Genomic DNA, 27,535 nt, shown 5'->3' on the forward strand with positions numbered 1-27,535 from the left:
TAGGCCATTGGTCACTGGCAATGGCATAGATAACTTATAAACCTCAAGACTAGGAGGCTCATCATGCCCAAATTTTTATAGTCTCGTGACTGCACTAAATCATTTAAAATCCCCAATACTTGAGAATGTGTAGATGGAGAGACCTAAATTGATTATACTTTGACTCTCCTTACAGCCTTCTCCATTGCACTTGAAAGTAGGTATAATTGAGTTTTTCATCAGGATTCTGGAAATCCAACACGAGAACCACTAGGTCTCACTAGGACATCGATATCACATGAATGGGTGGTTGATTTTAAGGTTTGGATGATGTATCAAGTATTTAAAAAGTCAGTAAACACTTTTGAAAATTTCAATTGGTTAACTGAAGTTTTTCAACAACTAATTTTTGTTTTTCATGACCAGTTCCCTAAACAATGTATGTGCATAATACTTTTTACAATTACATAGGATACCATACTCTTTAAATCTTTTTTTTTTTTTTTTCCAATCGAAGAGGGGGGGAATCCCCCTATATGCTGCTTCGATCGGAATAATAAATCCAGGTGTTACCGTTCACTTGGTCACTTACAACTTATCCAATTTATAGGCATCCAAACGATCTCGTGAGAGTTTAAAATGCCGAATGCGAATCGCCTTTTGATAGGCGTAATGGTAACGATTCATTCACTTTACACGCAACATATAGACAATCTAAACCCATGGGCCGACACCATTCTTTTGATAGGCAAAATGGTGCTTACCGGATAATCCTGACCATTAATCCCTGGGGTTGAATTTAGTTTGCTTACCATTTCAGGTTCAACCACCCAGTCAATGGCCACCAATTCCCTGGACAGTGAGGATCGACTTAAATGAAAGCCAAACTACAGCGCAGGAGTTGCTGGAACTTCCAAAACGGTGGTGAACAATCACAATCGCCCAACTACTTAAGAAAGTAATTTGACTCTGGTCAAAAGGGTATTTAGGTAATTTTCTACCAACAAAATTCTCTTCCTCGGATGTTGGGATTTGGGAAGGCTTTGTTTTCACTAGTGGGCCTTCTTTATATAAAGGATCCTAAGCTCCCATCCCTCAGAAGAAGAAGAAGAAAGAGAAGAAGAAAAAAAGAAGGAAAAAAAAAAAGAACAGTCCCTTTCACAAAGATATAAGAGAGAAGCATGTCTCTGGGCTATGCAGAGAAACTCTCTTATAGAGAGGATGTGGGCAAAGTTGGAATGTCTGAGATTTTCGACCCACCTCACCTTTTGCAGCGAAAGGCAACAATCTTTCTATCTCTCTCTCATTTGGGTTTTTGTTCTTTTCTCATCTGAGCTTATATCTGTAACTATTGAAGTAGAAAATCCGTGAAAATTGCTTGTGGTTGATTGAATGTTTCATCTTTTGATGATACCTTACTGATGATTTTTGGTGCGTGTAGTATTATGAAGTAGGAAAAAAAGCCCCATGAAAATTGTTTTTGGTTGTTGTTTTCTTTAGTCATTTACAATATCGTACTTTTGGTTGTCTGTATATTTAAATTGTCGATTATGGCTTTCTTATGAATGTTGCAGTGTATGATGATTGAAGTAGAAAAACTGCAGAAAAACTACACGTCTTTGATTTTTGATGATATCTCGCTGCATGTTGGGAAGCTCCTATATTGGAATGTAGCGGAATGGAGGGTTGCCCAACTGGACATTGTGCTTGTTTCTTCAAAAAATGTAGCTGGTTTGATGGGTTTTATCTATTTGCTTGATGCAGAAGACTTCCCAAAAAAGCATTGATGCAGCCAAATGGCCACACAAGCTGGTTGATCAAAGATCTGACCATTCCGACCATTCAGATTATCTTGATTGCTGATCTGGACCAGATCAATGGTTTAATGATAGATTTGACGAGATCAATATTCAAATTTTTCTGTGGGTCATACGGGATCAATCAAGTGGCCATTAAATTTATAGGGTCTAATTATTTTAAATTGTTTTTAGGGTTGGATTTGATCATGAATTAATTAGTGATTTCCCTTTTATTTTCGCCATTTTTTCTAGTGGGCCACTTTTTGGGAACCAAATGATGTCAGAATGGCATGAAGTTGGTCCTGCCTGATGACCTATTAGGTTAGCTTCCAAATGAGCCCATACTGTTGGAATTTACTGTCAAACGACCATTCACTCCAAAAGCTCAAGCTGTCAGAGTATGGTGTATCAATGTATATCAATGGACTTTATCACTTCAACACCCCCCCGCACGTGCGAGGTGGGAACTCCGCACGGGAACATATTGACGAAGGTGGAGGGACACTCACACCATAAATAGGCTGGGCTTAATTTCCCGGTCCCTGGGCCGGACCTGATTTTCCTGACCCCCCGTGGGAGAATAATATATTAGCAAGGCATATTTGCTGCTCTCGAGATTCGAACATAGGACCTTCCTCTCTGATACCATGTCAAACAACCATTCACTCCAAAAGCTCAAGCTGTCAGAGTGTGGTGTATCAATGTATATCAATGGACTTTATCACTTCAACATTTACTTATGGCCCATATAAAGCTAATTTACATTATTGTTTTCTTGTTTAAGCCGATATAAAGCTATGTTATGGATGTGTAAGGCATTACAATGAAGTAATAAAAAGCTGGGTTTCTTTTCTTTGGCATGTGGTCTTGGAAGAATAGTTGAAGAGGGGGTTTTTCATGATCTTTAATCTTGACTAGAGGGATTGTTGGGTTCTTTCCCACAATCAATTTTCTTCTTTTCATTGATCCATTTGCATCTCCCTTTAGGGTCTGTATTAGTCACCATTTTCAATTTGAAGTTGGTGCAATCTAAGAAGGGTCAAATTCTATTATGCATACTTTCTCCAAATGGCCTCTTATTGTATTTATTTTCTATAATAATGAATGAAAGTGAACTTGAAAACCTATGGTAATTACTGATGATTCTTGATGCTTATATTGCTCGTTATTACGTTTACTTGTTGCTGGTCTCATTGTTCTTCTAGTCTTTGATTCTTAATTCTGTAAGGTTAAGGTTATTGCATCATGCCATCTCCTCTTCTCTTGTATTTATTTTCTTCTTCTACATTGTTGTGTGATCTGGTGGGCCATGCCAATAGATTCTCTCTTTGAGAATGGCACAATATACTTGTGAATTTGTAGTTTGAGACTGAGATTTCTTCTCTCTTTCTTGTGTACACGTGGTAGACCTGGTATGTGCAAGTTTTTGGGAACTTTTGTTGCCCAAGAAACTTTACAATGCGGCATCAAAGGCTAGTCGATCCTTTTGGGAGTAACACTTAGTGATTGTGTGATCAGAAATTTATTGATTAATTGTGAGAAGTTGAATTTGCAGATCCTGTATGTTTGCATCCGTTATGCAACCATAGAAGAAGGGTCTATATCTGGGAAATATTTAGATGGTGACCAAATATGGCTGGGACTAGGCTTCTTGTTTCTGAGAAAGTTGAATACCTCAATTACAAGCTTTGGAAGTTGTGTATGCAGTAATAAATGCAAGGCCATGGGTTGTGGGAGGTTACTTGTGGGTCAATCATGTCTACTCCTTAGGACTGTACACAACAAACAAAATGGAGCATTAAGGCGGGAAGGCACTACATAGTCCAAAGGGACTACAACAAAGAGTAGACACATTCACTGTTGTAATGCGCGACTGCATATGCGCATGTGCGATCGCATATGCACACGATGGAGGGGAAATTGCATATGCGACTGTGGCATATGCGATCCTTGCACATATGTGATTGCATATATCAAATATGCGACAAACGGTAAGAAATCTGATTGTTGGGGCTTTTTTTTTTCCAAAATCTAACCTTTTTTGCCTATAAAAAGGCATTCATACCCCCTCTATTTGCATTCTACATTCACTCAAACTTTCTCTACTCTCATACACTTTCAAAGTCTCAAATCTCTCATTCTCTCTTACATAATTACATTCTCCATCTTTCAACTCCCAAGTTCCGAGTCTCCAAGGCCTAAGCTCCAACTTCTTTCAAGTTTCAATGAAGATTCAAGAAAGTAGAAGCAAGAATACATCGAATTCCAAGTCAAGTCTCTCATTTCATTTTCTACATCTATCTCATAATTCTCATTCATTTCATTTTCTACATTCTCTTATTTATTATATTAATTCTCTAGTTACATAACATTCATTTATGCACACACACACACTCTCTCTCTCTCTCTACACTCTACATTTTTTATTCTCTAGATTTAGATTCTCTATAATCTATGATTGTACATTCATTCATTCTCATTTCACTTCTATCTTTTTAATCTGTAGATGCTCATTTCTACAATCTACATAACTACATTTATTCATTCTCATTTCTCTCTTTAGTCACTTATTAATCTATATTCTCATTTCTATATCTCTTTAATCTCTAGATTCTCATTTCTATTCTACAATCTACATTCGTTCATCATTCTCATCTGTCATTTGCTACAAAGTAGGTGCAAGTACAATCTACTTTAATCTCATTTGTCATTTCTACATTTCTCTATCTCTTTCTATCTCCCATTTTCCACATTCAAGAGTCAAGAGACTCAAGACATTTCTTATTTTTAGTTTGTTACAACTCACAACTTACAACTTACAAGAAGATATGATTCAACTTTCAAGAATCAAGCATGAGTTCAAAGAAGGCAAGAATCTACTTCAAAGGAGCTGGCATGGGCCCAAGATAAGATGCTGTATATGGATTGACACATAAAGAAGGTACTTCTACTTACGCTCGAAGGCAAAGGAGAGGTGGGGCGAGTAGTAGCAGTTAACCCGCGGAAGAGATCGAGGAGATGGAAGAATGATGAGATGATAATCAAGCTGAAGGTCCACATCCACCGTTGGATGTTGATGAAGTATTAGTACATACAGATGATGAAGAAATAAAAGAAGAAGTATATGTTGAAGAAGAAGATGACTTCGATGATGATGGTGATAGTGACGAAGGTTGTGATCAAATGCCGCAATGGCAAATAGTTCGATGTATATAGCATTTAATATTATTTTATTAGTGTGTAGAAGTTGTAATTTGTAAATTATATTTCCAATTTCTACAATGAATAATAAAAAAAATAGCTTCTTCATTTTGTTGTTACTTGTTAGTTGTTATTTTACTTATTATTTGTTAAATGTTAAGTGTTATTTGTTAACTATATTGTTGAATATTGATGACTTGATGTTTAATTCATTTTATTTCACTCAAATATATTTTAAATACATAAAATTAGTTATCCATTAACTTAGGAAAGTTCCTCCTAATTTCTTATATATATATATATATATATATATAGATATATTTCTTATTTTCCCTATTAAATTTTTTTTTGAGAAAAATAAATAAATATGTGGTTGCCGCACGAGCATATGTGATTTGACAACATTGGACACATTGCAATCATTTACATCTTTTAAAAGAGCTGCCACTTCAAAGACGAACACCTTAATTGAAGCCACTATTACCTTGATTGAGCCGGAGGAGTTCCAAAAGCATCGCTTATTCCTCTTGCCCCAAATGGTCCACACAAATGGCAAAATTAGATGCCATACAGTCCTGCCTGTCTTCTTATGGTCATAATACTTATTTTTTGATTGAGAAGCTTGTTTTGGGATAGGACAAGAACCATGGTCTGGCATGCTCAAATTCTTTCCCCAATGAATGGGCTAAGAGGCCATTGACTTCGACTCTTGCTATGGATATCCCCACTTCCATCACCCCATTGCCATCGCCATCGCCATTGCCATCACCATCATTGTCACTACCCTTGTCGCTCTTCGTGTCGTTGTCGATGTAAGAGCGTGGTGACCATATGTTCCATGAGATCTTGGTGCTTGGTTGTCTCCAACACCCCTCGACAATGGCTGAAAAGCTTGATCTTGCCCTCAACATCAATGCCTTGTGATGCTGCCTCCTCTGCTATCTTTGGATGCGGTAGGTCATCTACTTAATCCAAGTTAGCTGACTTAACCCGCTCGGAAATTGGGTTATTTGTATCTCCTTCATAAAATGCGTTTTGACCGATCATCACGACATCTAGCGTATTCTCTTGTACTCTTTTGCTCTTCATGCAAGCAGTATCTGTCGAAACTTCATGTCATGGTGGCAAAATTTCAGCTTCTGGAGCCTCTCGCAACCCAACTTGTTCATGAATGAGCGAAAAAGTGCTCCAATTATGCTTACGCAGTGATAATGGCATCATTTGTGTGAGTAAGTGGATAGATAATCGCTGTAACACTTGTAGTCACTCTCATACATGGCTCACCATTTTGCAACAAATTGGTCATGACCTTCTCTTAGTTCTATATATAATTTTAAAATATGAAAACTAACTTTTAAGTACAAGCTTACATGCAACAACTCATTTGGCATCATCGTTTTCTTCGACTCTCTCACAACTTCACACTCAAACATGTCCCTCATATCTTGAAAGTCCACAATCTGTTGATGGAATTTAATACTAATTGTTGATATAATATGTGGCAAGAACTTAGACAAGAATCAAATGCAACAACTTACTTTGTTCACGAAATGAGCTTTCTATGGAGAATTGGGGAATAACTTCTTGTATACTTATCGATTGTCGTCGCTATGTTTACGAATGTAGTGGTACTTGGTATTCAGAAAGTATGTTGAAAATAACCATACATGTCTATACCATACAAGTAACTAATAAAGTATTGAAACATATAAAAAATTAAATGTAGTTACTTACCAGCCTTGAAAAGTGGGCGCTTGAGAGTCATATCCCATTAGTCATCAATGATTGTGTGCACCCATTTATATATTCGGGGCTTTGATGGGGACATCTCGCACACACGCATACCCCCCTTATGTACATACGCAATGAGGAGGGCCCCACCTTCTATTTGGATCGATGACGACATCCATGGAAGGCCTCCTAGTTAGAGGACTGTGTTTTGGTTCCTTGGGGTGGTGATCATCATGTGGATCCCATCATTGGATCTCATAATCATGGCCCACTACCCTAGGTGGCCTAGTGCTTTGGATTTTGCCTATTATTGTTATTAAGAATATCATGGACAGTTTAGATTGCTTTGATTAATTGTTATTTTTTATTACTTCGTCTCCAAGTAATAGGTTGCGCACATGGCGCGAGTTTTGGGGTATAGGGTTATATTATAAATATGCACCCCTTGTAGTCTTGTTTTCTGAATGAAGATTAATAAAATTGTTGCGTTTTTATGCTCCTCTAAATTTTCGAGTTGTGGAGATTCAATTGGTGTGAAACCCTCCCTTCCTCGAAGGGTTGACTACCGTGGTGCGAAGCCACACTTATCTTGATTCGCTCCCACCTTCTACCATCCATATTTCTCTTTTCCTACAAGCATTCCATCTGCAAATCTATCAATATTTGCAAGCGTTTCCCAATCTACAACAGATTTTTGGAATCTGGCCTTGTAGGAGGGTTGAAACTTCGGCGGAGCACCACGCACAAACTGTGCATTGGATCGAGTTGAGATTTGGGTGTTTTGGAGTCCATCTCTGGCCGACCAGGGCCAAGGTGGCCTTTTTCTGAATAGTGGGCCCCACACACGTGCAGCTGGGATCACACGCACGTGCGTTTGGGCCATTGCTGCTGTCCACACGTGCAGTACTTCTCTGATTTGTCTCTCTCCTCTCTTTCACTTCCCTTTCACCAAAAATCCCTAAACCTAACCCTAAATTACTTAAATCCCTAATTTTATGCTCTTTCTTTAATCTTAAGGTTCCTCGAATTGAAATTTCTGAATCCCTTGGATTGGCGGAATTATTTCTGTGCATGTGTGGATGAATTTATCATCCTTTGATTCTTGTTTGGTTTATAATTTTGATTCCGGCCTTAGCATGTGTAGGCCTGTACCCGCATAGATTCCCCTTGATTGAATGCTTGAACTTTTGTGTGGGATATGAAATTTTGTAATTGTTTCTGAATTATCGTGATCTAAAGCCTAACAATCTTGCTAATCATATTTGAATTTCATGTCCTGCATCAAATTTGGTATCAGAGCTTAGGGTTCTTGTAGGGGAATGCATTGCATGTTTAGGGTTTAATTTATTTATGTCCATTATGCATTAAGTAACATCATATAGAGTTGTTTAGAGGTCCATAATTTCTTATATAGGCTGCTGAATTTTCTGCTATCAGAAAATCCGCATATCTCTTTGCTGGATTTTCTGTTGACAGATTTTTTGTACAAATAGGTTGCTGGAAATTGAGTAGTATTGTGTCGTTTTCTCCATATAGGGTCCTATAGGAGCATTTAGTCCTATTAAGGTGCATATAGTCGTAGTAGAAGGTGCTCAGATTGATTTAGTAGTTGTATGCCCACACGTTGCACCCTATACTAAATATGGAGCAATTGCAATAGTCAATGGACAAGCTGACCCAACAGTTTGAGTGTTTGGGTAGGCACTTGGAACAACATATGGACCAACGCTTTGAACAACTTGATGTGCGCATTACCCAACTAGAGACCTTTGATAGGGCAAACCCCACCATTGGGGAAGATGCCCAATCTCAGGTAGGTGGTCAGGAGGATAGACCAAGGAATGGAGGTGGCCAAGGAATCAGTTATGGGTGCGCACCTGTGCCCCCAGCCCGTGAGGTACATCAAGACCACTATGACTTCGATGCGCAACTTCTTAAAGGAGTTAGAGTAGATGCCCCCACGTTTGATGGCCACTTTGACCCTAAATCTTTTCAAGATTGGTTGGCAGACATGGACCACTTTTAAAGTGGTATGACATGTATGGCCTTGTGGCTAGAGAGAGTGTACCAGAAGCTAGTGTAGAGTTACCCACTGAGGCCATTCCGGTAGTGGATGAGTTTCGTGATACCTTTCTTGATGATCTACCGGATGAGTTTCCCCCTATGAGGGATATACAACACACCAGGACGTGGGACATTGTACTACCTATAGCCGAGTTTGCGTTTAATAGTTCTGTCAATAGGTCCACAGGTCTACGTCTTTGTGAAGTCGTTACTGGTTATAAACCTAGGAAACCTATTGATCTTGTCCCTATGTCACTGTCCCATAGGCCATCAGAGTCTGCAGAGTCTTTTGCGCATCACATTCATTCATGGCATCAAGAAATCAGGCAGAAGATCATGACTAGTAATGAACATTAAACATTTTCTGCAGACCACCATAAACGTTTCAAGGAATTCAATGTAAGGGATTCTGTGATGGTCCGCATCAGGCCAAAGCGGTACCCTTAGGGAGCCGTTCGTAAATTACATGCGCGTAGCGCTGAACCATTAAAAATTATAAAACGAAACGGTCTTAATGCGTATGTGGTGGATCTTCCACCTTCCATGGGAATTAGTTTCACATTCAATGTGGAAGATCTAGTTGCATTTCAGGGGACCACTGATACATTGTTCAGTCTATCACCTAACCATCCTGATTCCTCAGACCTTTCCTTTGATCCATGACCCCCTCCCGACCCATCTTCCCAGCCTTTACCTCCCATACCTACCCTTCCCACACTCAGAGAGGAGATAGAGGATATTCTGGACCATCCGATAATATTCACGTCAGATGACAGGTTTCAGAAGTACCTGGTTAAGTGGCAGTCACGCCCAGCTTTAGACAGTATGTGACTCACTGAGGAAGAGCTTCAGAGACTTGATCCTGACATCTTGGAGCGGTTCAGGAGTTTTGTTTTGCCAGTGGCGAAATCTTCGCAGCCGAGGAGAGTTGATGGGAACATCTCGCACACATGCACGCCCTCCTTACGCACGTACGCAAGGAGGAGGGCCCCACCTTCTATTTGGATCGATGATGACATTCATGGAGGGCCTCCTAGTTATAGGACTGTGTTTTGGTTCCTTAGGGTGGACCCGATCATCATGTGGATCCCATCATGGATCTCATGATCGTGGCCCACTACCCTAGGTAACCTAGTACTTTGGGTTTTGCTTATTATTGTTATTAGGAATATCATGGACAATTTAGATTGCTTTGATTAGTTGTTATTTTTTATTACTTCATCTCCAAGTAATAGGTTGCGCACATGACGCGAGTTTTGGGGTATAGGGTTTTATTATAAATAAGCACCCCTTGTAGCCTTTTTTTCTGAATGAAGATTAATAAAATTGTTGCATTTTTCTGCTCCTCTAAATTTCCAAGTTGTGGAGATTCAATTGGGTGCGAAACTCTCCCTTCCTCGAAGGGCTGACTACCGTGGTGCGAAGCCACACCTATCTCAATTCACCCCCACCTTCTACCATCCATATTTCTCTTTTCTTACAAGCATTCCATCTGCAAATCCAACAATATTTGCAGGCGTTTCCCAATCTACAGCAGATTTCTGGAATCTCGCCCTGCAGGAGGGCTGAAACTTCGGTGGAGCATCACGCAGAAACCTTGCATTGGATCGAGTTGAGATTTGAGGGTTTTGGAGTCTATCCCTGGCCGACCAGGGCCAAGTGGCCTTTTTCTGAATAGTGGGCCCCACACACGTGCGGCCGGGATCACACGCATGTGCGTCTAGGCCACTGCTGCTGTTCATACGTGCAGTGCTTCTCTGGTTCGTCTCTCTCCTCTCTTTCACTCCCCTTTCACCCAAAATCCCTAAACCTACCCCTAAATTACCCAAATCCCCAATTTTATGCCATTTCTTCAACCTTAGAGTTTCCCGAATTGAAATTTTTGAATCCCTTGGATAGGGGGAATTATTTCTGTGCATGTGTGGATGAATTTACCCTCCTTTGATTCTTGTTTGGTCTATAATTTTGATTGATCCGGCCCTAGCATGTGTAGGCCTGGACCTGCATAGATTCCCCTTGATTGAATGCTTGAACTTTTGTGTGGGATATGGAATTTTGTGTAATTGTTTTTGAACTATCATGATCTAAAGCTTGACAATCTTGCTCATTATATTTGAATTTCATGTCCTGCATCAGGCTTTAGCCTTAATGGCATCTTTCATGTACTGCATGGACTCGTACATGGAACCCATCGACAAATGTCTTGTTATCTACCATTCGTAACACTTTATAAATGGGCTCCAAAATACCCACTACATTGTACGCTGTCTTAGAACTGTTTAGAATTAAACAACTTTTTGACTCCATTATTGTGTTTCAAGAGGCTTTTTAAGGTAATAAAATTCGTAGCAAACTATGTTACCCTAGGCCGTACCATATCGCTATGGTACGTCCCATGCATCTTAGATAATAGCTAAGTGTGATTGTAGATGGAATTTGTAATTGCTCAAGCATCAACAATCACACTCTTAATTGTAGGTTTAACCCTTATCGCCTTAAGCATCAAATCAATGCAATGGGTTGGGCACTAGTATAGGTCATACTTATTCATCAACTCCTTCTTGCCATGAATGCGCTCCCATTGTCAATGACAAACAACACTGCATTCTTCACCTTCACATCCTTCATCACATCATTTGTTAGCCCATATATGTAATTTGCATTCGACACATTAATGGACCTTAGAAATATGGTCCTCTCTCTACAGTAGGCTATAAAATTTATGATGGACAACTTCATCGACCTTGTCAATCCACCACACAATAGTGTGATCCCATAAGTTTCCCATAACAGCCTTAACTCGTCGATATAACAATGCATCTCAATAACCTCATCATCTATGTAAGATCCCATAATCTCATGTGCTATAGGTGACTCGTACCCTCCTCGCCATGTTGTACTTCAGTAATCATATTCTTGAAGTGGGGGCTTGCAGCTGCCTTAGTTGGCATGTGGTCATGTATAAAAAACTTGGCCATAAATTTTTTCTACCCTCTTTCTTACATCCCCTCAACTCTAAAGATCCTTCAACCACTTCTACTTTTCCCATTCTTTCATATCCAGTTGGCTGGATATGAAGGTACATCTAGCATTCAAACACTACTACTGTGACACCTACCTATCCCCCAATCTCCCCTTTACTACTTCGATGCCCACCTAACCTCCAATCTCCCCTTTAATACTTCAATGTCTACTTATACGCCAACCTTACCCCTCCCCCCTCCCACCTCCCCCGGCTGTTGCTCCACACTTCACTGCGCTCCCCGCTCTACTCCTCGCACCGGCCTCCCACAGACTCCTCGAAAGTAGGCCTACTTGCTTCCCAACGCCTCATATAGTTTCTATCTCAATCCTCCCATAAAGACTCCTCAACAACTTGTCTATACTCGGGGTCTTCATTGTCGTCTTCCTCTTCTATTATCCCAAGACCTTGCACTGGACGTGCTAACTTCTCACCGTACTCTCTTATGTTCAACGTGCTTATTTTTCAGTCTCACCCCTTTCTGTAACAAGTAACAACTTCATCTTTGCGTTCTCACCTCCTTCAAAACATGTGTGCAGTCCACAACGTTTTGATACCCCCCCCCTCTAGGTGTTCCTTCAAACGTGACACCCCACCACTCTGAAACGCACCTACAATAGTTGCACGTGTACTTGTGTTGTTTGTCAGCAAGCGGAGTTCCGTGCTGTTAACCAATGTTGGGCTGCCTCCCTTTTCCAAGCAATTTTTACTTGCATGACTGCATTAAGTAAAAAGAATATTAAGAACAACATATAATATCATGGGGTCTCTACTCATGGCTTAGTGGTAGATATTGTGTGTTTCTACTCTAAGGTCATGGGTTCAAGAACCCATGTGGTGTGTGGGTGTGGGTATAAGAGTGTGTTTGTATTCACCTTTCAAAAAAAAAAAAAAAAAGGAACAACAAATAATATCATTTCAAATATTTTTGGAATTTTTAAAATAAATATTTAAATAATAAATATAAAAATCGTTAATGTTATGGGTGAAAATGGACCGGCCAAGACAACCACAATGAGAGAGAACACAAAGCATAAGTAAAGGAGGTCGAATAAGAGCTCGGCCCCGACAACCGAGAATGACCTCTACAATCAATTCGAGGATCGACTACCAACGATCAACCATCAACCACCAACAGTAGGATATGGACCTTACCTGCCTCGAAGAAAGGTTCCCTCCCCCCAATTAACAGCTTGGCTCGGTCTGCGGGGCCTCGACCTCCGGCCAGGAAGTCGACCTCGGCCCCCCGACCTAGATGTCGACCTCGACCTCCCGACCAGGAAGTCGACTTCGACTCTCCGACCTGAAGGTCGACCTCGACCTCGACCCTCCGACTTGAAGGTTGACCTCGGCTGTCTATCGCGATCTCCTGGGATCCCAACCACTTGGAGATCTTATTGAAAGAAGATCTCGAAGAGATATTCTCCGAGGATCTCGGGAAAGCGATTACGACACGTTCGGAGGGAGATTCCTTCTGTAATACGCATTTACCATATAGGGCATTGCCATATATGTCATTGGTACAAAAGGGATTATAAATAAGAGCCTCACCTACGGAGAAAGGTATGCACAAATACACCCTAAGTTCTACTAGACCCAGAGTACCTGCCCTAACTTTGGCATTGGAGGGTCCCCCACTATAGCTAGGGTTTCCATTGTTGTTTGCTTTTGCAGGTGCACAATGGTCTAGTGAGGACGTCCAGATCACAACATCAACAACTAATATTTCTATAATTCATATAATTCACTAGCACATTTAATATATTAATTAGTTGCACTAAATCTATCCTATAAGGTATGGTGAATATGGCCGTATCGCCCGATACAACCCGTATGTATCAGCTAGCAATCTAGTTGATATGCCGGTCGATACTATTGCATAGAGTAATTTTCTCTTATGAACCGCTTCTCAGGAGAACTTGACCTTTTGAAAACTCATCTCACATGATGCGTATCTGCAATTTAGGCCATATAGGCCCTTCATTTAGCTTGAATGAAAGATTGGGAAAAAATCAAGTTGTTTTGCAACTTAGGTGGGCCTTGATGAAAATCAAGGGTGAGAATTCCCCCCACTTTGCTATGGCCCACTTGATTTTTGGATCAAGCTGACTTTTGAGCTATAGGGGTTTCATGAGGTAACTCATCTAGTGGACGGTTCGGATTTTGTGCACACATCACGTGTGATGAGTTCTCAAAGGGTTTTTATGGGTTCTCATGGGAATTGGTTCCTAAGAGAATTTCTCCCATTGCATAATCCCTTGTTTTGGAGAGTTGTGTGATTGTTGTATGCTTGTAGACCTTAAGGAAAGTTTTATGAGACAGCTATACCATATGGCATAGTAGTTAGGCAGGTAGATAGCAAAATGAATAGAGGTTGATTGTTTTAGCAATGAGGATGTTGAGGTGGATGTATGAGAAGACTATGAAGGATATATTTTAGAATGAAGTCATCTAAAGTGGCTTATGAGTAGTATCGATAAGAGGAAACATGATGAAGAGAAGATTGATGTAGTTCAGTAAGGTGGGAAGAAACTCATAGATGGCCAGTGTTCAAAGTATCAGTATCGCTACAAGTTTTGCTGGCCAGGGATATAGAAACAATATCGTTATTGGTGATAATCGGAAATGCGGGAAAACATTGGAGAAACATGGGTAAAACGGTCAAATTTTTTAGTGAAACTTCAGGATGCTAAAATACACATATTTCTATATTTAGGAATAAAAAAGATTACGAAAAGAATGCATACATAATAAGTTTCCATTTAATGGGGGGCCTAAATGCATGTGCTATCGTAAGCAATCAGTCCAACCATCCCATCAATCCCATCTATCCCATCTATCCATCCAAACATCCATCAATATTTTAGAATATCGACAACATACAATATTTTACCAAGAAATCATCAATAACTGGAAAAGAAACGAACGACTATGGTCTTGATATCGCCTATCTTGTGATAACGATAGTATCGTGCTATTATTGATGTTATTGTCAACAATTTGAACACTACATACAACCATGCGCCCATTGCAAAAATTGAAATGGATTTTTTTTAACAAACAGATTTTTTGCGATATTGATACATTGGTGATATTATTGAAATATCGCTGATACAAGCAATGCCTGGAATTTACATAGTTGAAAATATTGGCGATACATTGACGATATTGATACGCTGGTGATACATAGCAATACATCGCCGATACCTAAATTTTTTTATACTACCAGTGTTATTGGCATCGGTACCAGTGTTATCGGTATCACCAAGCTGGAGATCCGGATAATATCAGGAATACTCCGAACAATGTATATAGCTATGGCAAGGAGGGAGCAATGATTAGGGTTACATGACTTGAAAAGAGGATGAGCAAAAGGACATGATTGAGATGGTGAGAAGGATATGAGGGCTTGTTCACTTACCGAGGTAGGGCACCCTTGGGATTGATTGATGAAACATGACTCATAAAGTTGACACAAAATAGTTGGACAAGGATATGGTGAGATGATGATGATTGTAGAAATATATTCTGTTGACAACAACCCAAGTTTGCTCTTTTCTTTAGAATAGATAAACTCAGACTATTCTAAATTCTACTCTTCCAGATAATATCCTTTTTCTGTTGTCTAGCCAAAAGGTCTATAATTGGTGAGCAAATCATGTTGGGTCATTCAGGATGTCAAAAAAATTATCTTTACTAGGTTCTGACATTTAGACAATTAGTTTCCTTTTCCTTTTGGCTGATTTAGCTCTTGACAGGAAGTTTTGTTTCCAAGACAGCTGGGTCAGGTCTCTATTTTCTTTGATTTATTCACATTCCTGTTCTTCCCAAATTCATGGCTTTTCTTTCTGTATTAGATGGAAATCTTTCTTAATAGAGTTGTTTGCTTGTTTTACTGATACCCACTGCTTTGATTTGCATAATGACAGATAGAAGAACTTGCTGCGATGATTCACAAGGTTGGAATGCTTAAAACCTCATCGAAAGGATATCATTGAATTAATGTGTATGATTTCACAAGCATGTGGGTTTGATGATATTCAACTTGTTTATATACCTCTGTTTTTTTTTTTTTTTTCATGTAGAGCAAGCATCTGGTGGCTTTTACAGGCGCAGGGATATCAACTTCATGTGGTATACCTGATTTTCGAGGTCCCAAGGGAGTATGGACTCTTCAGGTAAGTTGTATTTAGAAAATATTTAGTAGGACTGATTAAGAATTATAGTAAGAAAATAAAGTTAAGGTAATAATTTTTGGATCACTTATTTGTACTCAACATTTATCACATAAGTGACTGCAGTCACTGTGCGCACAAACATTTCTGTCCAGTTAGAATTGGGTGGGCAGCGAATGCATTCCCCAGAATCAATTATTCGTGCATTCCCCAGAATCAATTATTCGAAGATAAGTTTCCTTTGAAACAAAATTTATTAGAAAGGGTCTAAAGGTATTTTGGTAATTGGGCCTTGGAACAAAGATTTCTTAGAGGGGCCTAACGGATAATTTGGTAGTTAGATACAGACTTGTTGTTTTTGGATTCTTTGCACTACCTCTCCCCGTGAGAAGGTAAAAAGGTAAAAGAAATTATTGTGTGCTCTGTTACAGTAGATTGATCTTTACACCTGCATAATGTCAGTGTGCATGTGCCATATAAGTACCTCAATTCAAAGCATCCAAATCTCTGGCCCTATTGTAGATGACTTGTTTCCAAGAAATTCTAATGAATAGGTGATCCTATGTCAGAGAGCTAGGGCTGGCAATGAGCTGGGCCCGAGCCAGACAACCAACCTTTTGAATAGGCCTGGCCTGACTTGCTCAAAATCTTTGCATGAACACCCCTGGCCCACCCTATTGCTGGCCCTACTGATAGCATCAAATTAATGGTTAGAATGAAAAATTTTAATGGTCTGAATTGGACAAATAGATGTGCCGCAAGAAGAGATTGGGATTGTTCAGTCTATTTGAATTTTTGTCTCTGCCCCATCTACATCGAGGCCCATGATTTGTTCAGTTTGGATCAAGTTGCATATATGCCAATATACATTAAACAGTGCTTATGGCTATGTATAGATGTATGATAATCACAATTCACAATAAACCAAACTCAGAATGCTCTATGCATGGTTGCGCATGGCACATGCCTTTTTATGGTCTTGCCTCAAAATGGGGCGGGGACATCCTGACATCATGAAAAAAAAAGAACACTCCCAAAATCTGCACACACACGCGCACACACTCACACACACACACACACACACTGACGTACACCAATATTTTTCATCACGATGGAAGGATTTATATCTACCTTCTAACAGGTTTAAGACCCTTATCAGACTGGATGGTCAGATTGTTTTGGACTGGAACTGGCCAAAAAGTTGTGTCAGTACAAACCTAGGTCAACTAGGTGGTGAACTGTATTCCTAACAAAAATGCTAGATCACCAAGCAATTCTTGCATCCATGACCTCTGCCTGTAAACTGAACACCCTAACTAGTATGCTAGAAGCAGATTGCCTGATTATTTGTTTTACTTAAGTCATTTTACATTGAGGGACCGTTTGGATTGAGGATCACCTCAGTAATGTATTGTAAAAGCATCAAGATGACAAATTACAATACCTGTCCCCTGAATACATCTGCATCCTGACGTCAAATACTGCTGTTTGGACATCAGTGTAAAACTCATAATGTATCCCTTGCGGCTGGGTTTCGACATTTGGATTAGAGAGAAATCCACCCATGAAATTGGCCAAAAACGTTATGGTGTTCTCCCGTCCCAAATAACCATACATGTTTTCAACTGTCTGGATATCCTATCGTACAGTTTTGAATTATCATGCTGAAAACACACTACAAATGCATGTGCGAGCTAGTAATTGATTCATTGAAGTGTCAGAAATAGAAACTCAATTAATAATTATTCCGTCTACCACACAAGAATGTCTATGATCACATGATTATGCATTGGCCACCTGCTGGCGTCCACGCATCTATAGTTACATGGATCCTGTTGTGAACATGTGACCATAGTGTCCACCTTAGTTGTGAACATCTCCTCAGGCATGGGTTAGAGGCTGAGCACAACTATGAACATATAGCAGCTAAACACGTTGCATGCATTACACACAGGCTTACTCAGATAGAAACAGTCCTCAAAAGAACAAAGTCCAGCACATGGATCATCCGTCCACTGTCAAGTTAAACCCTAACATGTAACAGTCCCAGAATAAACCCTATTTGTAGAAACTGACTACACATCGGCAAGGCACACATTGCAACAAGCCATTTTTGGCTCAATCATAATTCACTGTGCTTGGCTGGGGGATTATTTAATCCATATGCATTGAATGGGGCTTCAACGTCAACCAATATTCACCATGCATTTGCAAACCCTATGTTGGATCCTTTTGGATGAGTGTTGGAGGATTCTTGGGCATGATCAATCCATGAGTGGGGAAAAGAGAAGCAGAAGGGCAGAATGAGACCGAGAAAGTGGAATATCAGTTGATCATGTAAGTTTCTTAGATGATGGAAAAACCATCATTACATATTACACTGTACTGACCTTGTTGCTCTTTGGATGTTCGACGGAAGGAGGCTAGCCACCGCAAGTGTCTGTTGATCTGACCACTGTATTGAAGCAGGCTCTCAACCTCCATGGGTGAAAGATTCCTAATATCAGCAGGTGGATGGGAGTTCCAACGTGGAAGAACTGATGCAGGACGGTCTAAACTAGAATGTATGTGTGAGCACAAAAATTATCCTGAGAAATAAACTAAACAAATCAATTGAAATATTTACATTCCACATCATAGTAAAGATAATAACAAAGGAAACATGCAATGGTTGCAGACCATCATCACAATCCTGCGGTACCGTATTCAAATCATGTGTGGATTGGATCCGGTGAGGGATGGGACCTCCCGATCTTGCATGCTTTCAATCCAACAATCAATCCAACAATCAATGCAGCTTCTTTAGTTATGGAAATCAAAGGATTTCTGGAATAGGGACGACTGGAAAATCTGAGAGAGGGTTGGGATTAATTCTCAGATTTTCAGGGTCAATAGCAATAAAAAAAATACTAGGTATAGAAAGAGAAGAAGAAGGTTGGAGGGCTAGAAATAGAATTTAGAAGAAGAGAAGAGATTAGGGGAAAAGAAGATCTTACCACAGAGAGAAAGGGGAAGGAGGTACTAAGCTTTATTTTTTAAAAAAAACATTATTAGGTTTAGGGTAGAAAATACCCTATTTATAAAATTCGGATTTAAAAGAAAATGACTAAACTACCCCTATAACAAAAGAAAAAAATGCTTAAAACAAAACTTTCTAAAAAAAAAATAATCTCGCGTAACAGATTAGTCTTCTAACTCATCCTACACGTGTCCTCCTAATGTGGGGCTTTCAATTAATCCAATGACACATGTAAGGTCTTCAAAATCCTCATTGGTTGTTCCATGAACCATCATTTAGGCATAAAGATGTATTCGTTGGCCGCCTTCATCTTTGATAGACTTTGAAGGGTCTGATGTCCTCATCAACTCCCCTCGGGTGAGAAGAACTCGGCTCCGACGAGTTGAAACTTTTGTGTGTTGAGAAGGTCCGGATCAATCCGCTGCAGTTCCGCTTCTGTAAGCCACGTGGAATCAGATGGTGGCTTGTTCTTCCATTTGACAAGGTACCTTTGGAAGCCCCCATCTCATGTGGAAACAATCTTCTCATCCACTATCCCTTCAATCTCCTCCTTACGGTCAATTGATGGTGGAAGGGGTGGAGTGGGTTGAGAAGTAAAGTCGGAAAGTGGGTAATGGCTGGAAGAAGAAACAATGTAAGGGTTAGGACAGAGGACTAGATCTTCTACATTGATCGTCGGATTTATTCTCATTTTAGGTGGAAGGTCTACCCTGTACACATTAGACTCAATTTTACGCAATACTTTGAATGGTCCAGTACTGTGAGCTTGTAATTTCTTGGCGGAACCCGGAAGAAACCGCTCTGGTCTAATCCTAACCATTACATAATCCCCTTCATTAAATTTTGTCCACCTACTATGTTGGTCAACTGAGCATTTATAATTATCATTACTTGCATTTATTCGCTGTCTAACATGTGCATGCAAGTCATGAATGTGTCGTGTAAATGCATCGGCTGACTCAGAAGATCTTTGGGTAACTGACATGGGTAATAAATCCATGAGCATCTAAGGTTTGTACCCACTAACAATTTCAAATGGACTCAACCTTGTAGATCTATTGACTAAACTGTTGGAGGCGAACTCGGCTATAGGTATAATCAAATCCTAAGTTTTCACATGTTCACCAACTAATCATCGTAAGAGGTTTTCTAGGCTGCGATTAACCACCTCAGTTTGGCCATCAGTTTGGGGGTGGTATGCAGTAGAAAACTGCAAATGTGTTCCCATCATGTGCCATAGTGTCTTTCAAAAATAACTGGTAAATCTGACATCACAATCAAACACACCATCGAAAAAGACCTTAACAATATTAGACGCATCTGAAGTTTTAGAATATTGGATGAAATGCGCCATCTTAGAGAAGCGGTCCACAACAACAAAAATGGAATCGTGCTTTTTAATTGTCTTGCGAAAGCCCAAGCACGAAATCCATACTAATGTCTTGCCGCGGAGCATGTGACACAGGTAATGGCGTATATAATCTAGAATTTTTCTTTTGTTGCTTTGCCATCGGATACGTTCTACATTGCCTTGAAATTTTGGCGACATCTCGCTTGAGACTTGGCTAGTAGAAACGATCCTCTACGAGGGCAATAGTCTTATCGCAGCCAAAGTGGCCAGCTATCCCTCCCGAATGAAGCTCCCAGACAAGGAATTCACGGAGGGACGTACGAGGAATACATAAACGATTACCTTTAAAAATGAATCCATCTCTCAATATGAAATCCCTCGCACTTTGCTGATCACTCGAGAGTGACCTATAGGTAACCCCCAAAATTCGGACATGTGGGGCACTCGTCTCTCAGTTGCTCAAAGCCGACAACTCCTACACTTAAAGAATTGAGCAACGCCACTTTACAGCTGGTTTATTTTTTACTCCGGCCTTGTGTTTCAAGACAAACGAATACTCTTGAAGGAACACAATCCACTTAACATGCCTTGGGTTAAGTTTCTTCTGTGAGTGAAGATAACGTAAGGCCTCATGATCAAAGAATAAGACATTCCTGCGGTAGGAGGTAATGGTACCAATGTCTCAAAGATTGCACTACCGCATATAATTCCTTATCATAGGTAGAGTATTTTTGTTTTGCCTCGTTCAGTTTCTCACTGAATAGGCAACATGATGACCCTCTTGACTCGGGACTCCACCTATACCAACACCAGATGCATCACACACACTCAAGTTCAAAGACTTTAGAAAAGTGGGAAGGTGCATGACGAGAGCTTCGACCATCTTGCCCTTTATTTCTTTGAAAGCCTTAACTGTGGCTTTCGACCACACGGATTCTTCCTTCTTCATACACTCTGTAATGGGAGCCATAATCGTGCTAAAACTCCCAATGAACCGACGATAGAATGTGGCTAAGCCATGGAAGCTTCGCACTTCATGGATGTTCCTTGGTTCAGGCCAATCTACTATGGCCTTGACTTTCTCTGGGTCTGCACTCATCCCTTCTGCTAACACTATAAACCCTAAGAACACAACCTGACTGGACATGAACGAACACTTTTTAAGGTTAGTGTATAATTTCTCTACCCTAAGGACGCGACAAACCAACTTCAAATGTTGAAGGTGTGATTCTGTAGTGGTGCTATAGATCAGGATATCGTCAAAGTATACCACTAAGAATTTCCTCATGGACGGTCTCAAGACTTGGGTCATCACCCGCATGAAAGTGCTAGGTGCGTTAGTCAAGCCAAAAGGCATGACCAACCACTCATATAGGCCATCCTTTGTCTTGAATGTTGTCTTCCATTCATCATCGGGATGTATACGGATTTGGTGAAACCCACTCTTGAGATCTATTTTGGAGAAAATGGTGGATTTAGCCATCATGTCTAACATGTCATCAAGCCTAGGTATGGAAAATCTATACTTGACCGTGATTTTGTTGATGGCTCTACTGTCCACACACATGCGCCAAGTGCCGTCTTTTTTAGGTTTCAGTAAAACGGGTACGACACACGGGCTCATGCTCTCTTGGATGAAACCCTTTTGCAGGAGCTCATCTACTTGCTTCTTCAACTCTGCATGCTCTATAGGGTTCATCCTATAGTGAGGAAGGTTTGGTAGAGTCGACCTAGGGACAAGATCAATGACATGCTGGATGTCCCTCATGGGTGGCAACTCATTCGGCAAATCCTTAGGGAATACATCTCTGTACTCCTCTAAGACCAGGGCGACCTCATGGGGTAACTCTACTAGTACTTCTGGTGTAGCCTCCCTAGCCACTAAGGGCCTGTTTGGCTGGACGGATCCCATGGCATTAGGAGGGATGGGATGGATTTTAAGGTAATGATGGTGGTGTTAGTGGATTGGTTTAAGGTCCATGGGATTGCTATATCCCGGGACAAGTTCACCGAGTCTGTTTGGCACGCCCGGCATATCCCGGGATTTTACCTTCCAATCCCTTCCAATCCGTCCAACCAAACACGCCCCAGGCATGATTGAACGGGATTACGAGGGATGGGATCAATTTTAAGGTAATGATGGTAATGTCAGTGGATTGGTTTAAGATCCACGGGTTTACTATATCCCGGGACAAGTTCATTGGGTCTGTTTGGCTCGTTTGGCATATCCTGGGATTTTACCATCCCATCCCTCCTAATCCCATGGGATCCGTTTGGCCAAACATGCCCTAAGACATACACCGTCGAATCCTCCTCAGTCTCTCTTTCAAACTCTTTAGCTGTGATGATGTGGAGGGACTTGGGTGTGGATTTCCTCATTTCTTTAGGCTCACTAGCCTTCTCACCTTTCTTCTGTGCAGTGTTTTGTGGTGGCATATGATTAATTTTGATCTTCTTGCCGTTATGCATGAAGGTACACGTATTAGAATGGCCGTAGATCGTGATATCATTATCAAATAGCCACAGTCTGCCAAGGATAATGTGACCTACATCCATGGGCAACACATCACACCATAGGGACTCCTTATAAGACCTGAACTCGATGGGTACAAGACATTGATGGGTGATGAGAAGGGAAGTCTTGTCTACCCATGAGACTTTGTACGGGTCAGGATGAGGGGTGGCCTCTAACTTTAGACAACCTAAGGTGTTAGTCGAAATTACATTCTGGCAACTCCCACTGTCAACTATCACCTTGCAATTTTTCTCGCCACACTTGACAATTGTGTAAAAGATAGTATTGTGACGCCAATCAACACTACTTCTAGTCTGGGCTAGCACACACCTGACAACGGCTAGTGTGGCATCATCACCCACCTCATGCTCATCATTCAATGATCCTATGGGCTGATATTCTTCAACTTCAGAGTTGCCCTGATCATACTTGCTATCCTGGGAATTACCTATGACTAAGGCTTTTCCTTTGCTCTTAGTGGGACATTTAGTTGCAAAATGGCCAACATTCCTACATTCGTAGCATCACACATTCTGTCATCCACCTGGACCAGCACCAAGGACGCCTTTTCCCTTGTGATGCCTAGGCCTAGGCGGAACATTCGCCTGCGCCCTGGGTTGATTACCAATGTTGGGTCTAGTTCCCTGAGAACCAGTCCTAACATTAGAGTCTTGGGAATCGAACCGTCTTGTGACAGGAGTCTTCAGATACTACTCTTTTCTGCACCACTTGGTACATCTCATCCAAATCTGTCACGGGATGAGCCCAAAGCTCACTCTGAAGATCCGATCGAAGGCCCATCTTGAAACGCATGAGCGTTACTAGAGGGTCTTTCTCAATGTCACACCGCATCATGAATTCCTCAAATTTTGCGATGTATTCCGTGACAGGCATGGATCCTTGGCGTAAAGATTGCCATTGTTCTAGGACCTTCTAGCAATAAGAGAGAGGGAGGTACTTCTCTTTTAGCATAGTTTTCATCTAGCTCCATTGGGTAATGGGAGCTCCTCCCACCCGTTCAATCCCACGCTCTTTATTGGTCCAATACATCTTCACTTGCCCCACAAGCTTCATTTTGGCAAACCGCACTTGTCAGTTCTCTGACATCTCATGCCACTCAAAATAGTGGTCCATGTCAGTTAACCAATCAAGGAATGCCTTGGGGTCAAATAGACCATCAAAGCTCGGGGCATCAATCCTGACATTCTTCATGGCCCTCTCGTTAGGATCAAAGCGGTCCTGATATGCCCGTTCTCTACCCACATGCCCGCCATTGGTGGGGGTTTGTCTAAGGATAGGCTCCTCACCAACACCATCTGCCTCTGACTTTACATCTCCCCCAACAGTGGGGTTCTCCATTTGGGATGCCTTTAATCGCTCAAGTCTAGCTTCGATGGCGGTCAGTTTTCGTTCGATATTTTTGTTGGATGTCTCTATGGCAGTTATCTTTTGGAGTAATTGGGCGAGGTGATCGGTTAATTGCTCGTTACTCATGATGGAGTGTTTGCCAAAACCCTTACCACTTCTAGTGGGCATACACCAAAAACTCGAACTCGATTTTCCTAAGCTCGACTTTAAGGTTTGAATAGACCTCAATATGGATGTATGATCCTATTTCTATATGATATATGAATGCTGTAGGTTTTCAGATTTAACTAGAATGAAAACAAATCTGGAAATTCAGATTTATATCTCACAGGACTGTGAATCTGAAAAATCAGGTTTGCAATTTCTGTGAGATGTAGATCTGGAATTATCTAGACAATCCTAGATGGGAAAACAGATGATCCTAAGTTCAGATAACTCGATCTAACAAAAACCATGCAAAATATACCAAATTTGATGCAGGACGGTGTAAAACTAGAATGTATGTGTGACCACTGAAATTATCTAGCGAAATAAACTCAGCAAATCAATTGAAATATTCACATTCCACATCATAGTAAAAGATAATAACAAAGGAAACATGCAATGGTTACAGACCACCATTACAATCCTGCGGTACCGTACTCAAATCATGTGTAGATTGGATTCGGCGAGGGATGGGACCTCCTGATCTTGCATGGTTTCAATCCAACAATCAATGCAGTTTCTCTAGTCCAGGAAATGAAAAGATTTATGGAATAGGGACGGTTGAAAAATCTGAGGGAGGGTTGAGATCAAATCTCAGATTTTCAGGGTCAATAACAATAAAAAAAAATACTAGGCATAGAAAGAGAATAAGAAGGTTGGAGGGCTAGGAATAGAATTTAGAAAAAGAGGAGATTATGGGAAAAGAAGAACGTACCACAGAGAGAAAGGGGAAGGAGGCACCAAGCTTTCATAAAAAAAAGCATTATTAGGTTTTGGGTAGAAAATACCCTATTTATAAAATTCGGATTTAAAAGAAAATGACTAAACTACCCCCAAAACAAAGCTTTCTAAAAAAAATAAAATCCCGCGTAATAGATTAGTCTTCTAACTCATCCTACGTGTGTGTCCTCCTAATGTGGGGCCTTCAATTAATCCAGGGACACATGTAAGGTCTTCAAAATCCTCCTTGGTTATGCCACAAACCATCATCAAGGCATAAAGATGTATTCGTTTGCTGCCTTCATCTTTGATAAACTTTGAAGGGTCTGATGTCCTCATCAAGAACCCTTTGGAGAAGGGAAGTTAGGGAGGGATTCTGCTAGAGTGGAGATTATTGAAGATGGGTGTGTTGCATGTAGCATTCAGTGGAAGATGGAGAGGGCATAGCCTTAACTGCATATTCCACCTAGATTTTCGACCAATTGGGTTGTAATGCAGAATGGGGAAACAATTAGATGATGGGTTTATGGGTGGTTCTTCCACCGGCAAGGAAGCATTTGTCAGGAGAGATTGAGAGGAAGGTCTGTTGGAGAGGGCATTGCATGCAACAGAGGAAGTCGCATGCAGTTAGCTGGCGGAGGAGTTTGAATACGAAGAAGACGTATTGATGATACCTTTTAAAGGCACATGTGTGGGTACGTCGAGCGGTACACCACTGCAGGAAAGTAACCTTGAACAATAACATCAAATGCAGGTGTATCCCTGCTGTATCCAAGAGAATGAAGTGCGTTGGAAACCTCCAATTTTGTTTGATGCAGTGTCAGATGTAAATGACAGTCAAACACTGCAGTATTAAATTTTTTCGCAAATGACAGTAAAGAGTAACAATGATGATTTTACTTGCATTTACCGAAGTAAGTTGCGATCCAAACAGGCCCCAAGTAGATTCTTGGGTTTAAGAAAGGGTCCGATCGTTTGGACCATGGTTGGACTGAGCTGCCCACAGAAATGGGTTGGATCGGTGTGATTGTCGTGTACTAATCAAACTGAAGGGGGTATTTTATAGGACAACCACAAGACCAACCATACTTTAGGGGACAAAATGTTGTGTAGTTTAGAAACAACATGTTCATAAGATGAATGTAGCTGAAATGAGGATGTCAAGTTGGATTGGTAGTTAGACGAGGAATGATAGAATTAGAAATGAATGCATTCGAGGGAACTTAGGTGCGGGTTTGCTCACGTGCAACGAAGACCAAGAACCATGGTGGTTAGGAGTGAGTTGTTGCAAGTTGGAGGCTCTAAAAGAGCAAGGAGAAGGCCCAAAAGGATGTGGATGGAGGTAGTAAGAAAAGACTTGATGACTTATGGTCTGACTATGTCCCTTGATAGTGGAATGCGGAAAAAGATTCATGTAGCCGACCTCGATTAGTTGTGATAAGACTTAGATGATGATGATGATGGTATGGTCCAAGTGTAAAATTATTGCCTTATAAAACCTACATGTCCCTTGCGAGTCTTGTTTTACCATCACGAACACTAGAACTTAGTTAGTATTGATTACTTATGACACTTTTTAAATCAATATTAAATATTTAAATAAATATGAGATAATGGGAGCGTGAATGAAGAGAACACAAGGTAAAAAATATTGAGTGAAGCTAGGGTCCTGATTTATATATGTATGAAGGTGTGTTTACATATGTCTAGCTTGGTATCTCATCATCGTAGGCACTTGCTCCCTCGTGAGAATGCACACTGATTTTATGAGGAAGCTTTGCGTCTAGATCCGTGGATGTTGTGTGTGTGAAGTTACTTGTGGCTAAGCTTGTCTACACCAAGGTGCCCCAAATCCGCTTGTGACTATGCGCTATGCTTGTCTGTGTGGAGATGCATGGCGCTGTTTGCGGTTGCATGCTAGAGCTTTTTGTAATTTTGTTCTTGTTGCCTGTTTGTGCGAGGGTGTGCAGAGTTGTTGCGATTGTGTGCGTAAGGCTTGTCTACATGGAAGTGCATTGTGCTGTTTTGCATTGAGGCATGTTGCAGTTGTTTGCATTGAGGTGTGGTAAGCTTGCTTGTGCCAATGCCTGCAGAGGTTGCTTGTGCCAAGGTTGTCTTGCTCCTAAGGTGTGCACTTTAGAAGATGTCTGTGCTACTCGAATTGTTCATGTACCTGAACTCTAGGACCTTCGTTCGTAGCAGTCACTACCCTTCCGACCTTGTGATTTCCATGAGGTCCCAACGGGGCATTACTATGATGTAGGATGGATGATCTAACCTAGAATGATGTAAAGAAATTAAATAACAGATTAATTAGAGCAATGAAAACACAAAGTAAAGCTGACCTATCACAAATTTTAAAAAATTCAGCTATGTAACATGTTCAA

At 40.7% G+C, this 27,535-nt stretch overlaps 1 protein-coding gene across 2 annotated transcripts in view; it reads left to right on the forward strand.

Annotated features, from left to right (window-relative positions):
* The first annotated feature begins 884 nt into the window (after positions 1 to 884).
* The window catches only part of LOC131258137 (NAD-dependent protein deacetylase SRT1-like), an 81,237-nt gene continuing 54,586 nt past the window's right edge, over positions 885 to 27,535 (forward strand). Inside the window, exons 1-3 of one of the 2 annotated variants that reach the window (XM_058259245.1) lie at positions 885 to 1,259; positions 15,726 to 15,755; positions 15,882 to 15,974. In XM_058259245.1, the coding sequence (XP_058115228.1) occupies positions 1,161 to 1,259; positions 15,726 to 15,755; positions 15,882 to 15,974 (222 nt within the window). In that variant the 5' untranslated portion in view covers positions 885 to 1,160. The remainder of the gene's footprint in view (positions 1,260 to 15,725; positions 15,756 to 15,881; positions 15,975 to 27,535) is intronic. The other variant, XM_058259246.1, reaches the window with a different exon arrangement.

Source organism: Magnolia sinica, chromosome 10 (assembly GCF_029962835.1).
Source record: "Magnolia sinica isolate HGM2019 chromosome 10, MsV1, whole genome shotgun sequence".
NCBI lineage: Eukaryota > Viridiplantae > Streptophyta > Magnoliopsida > Magnoliales > Magnoliaceae > Magnolia > Magnolia sinica.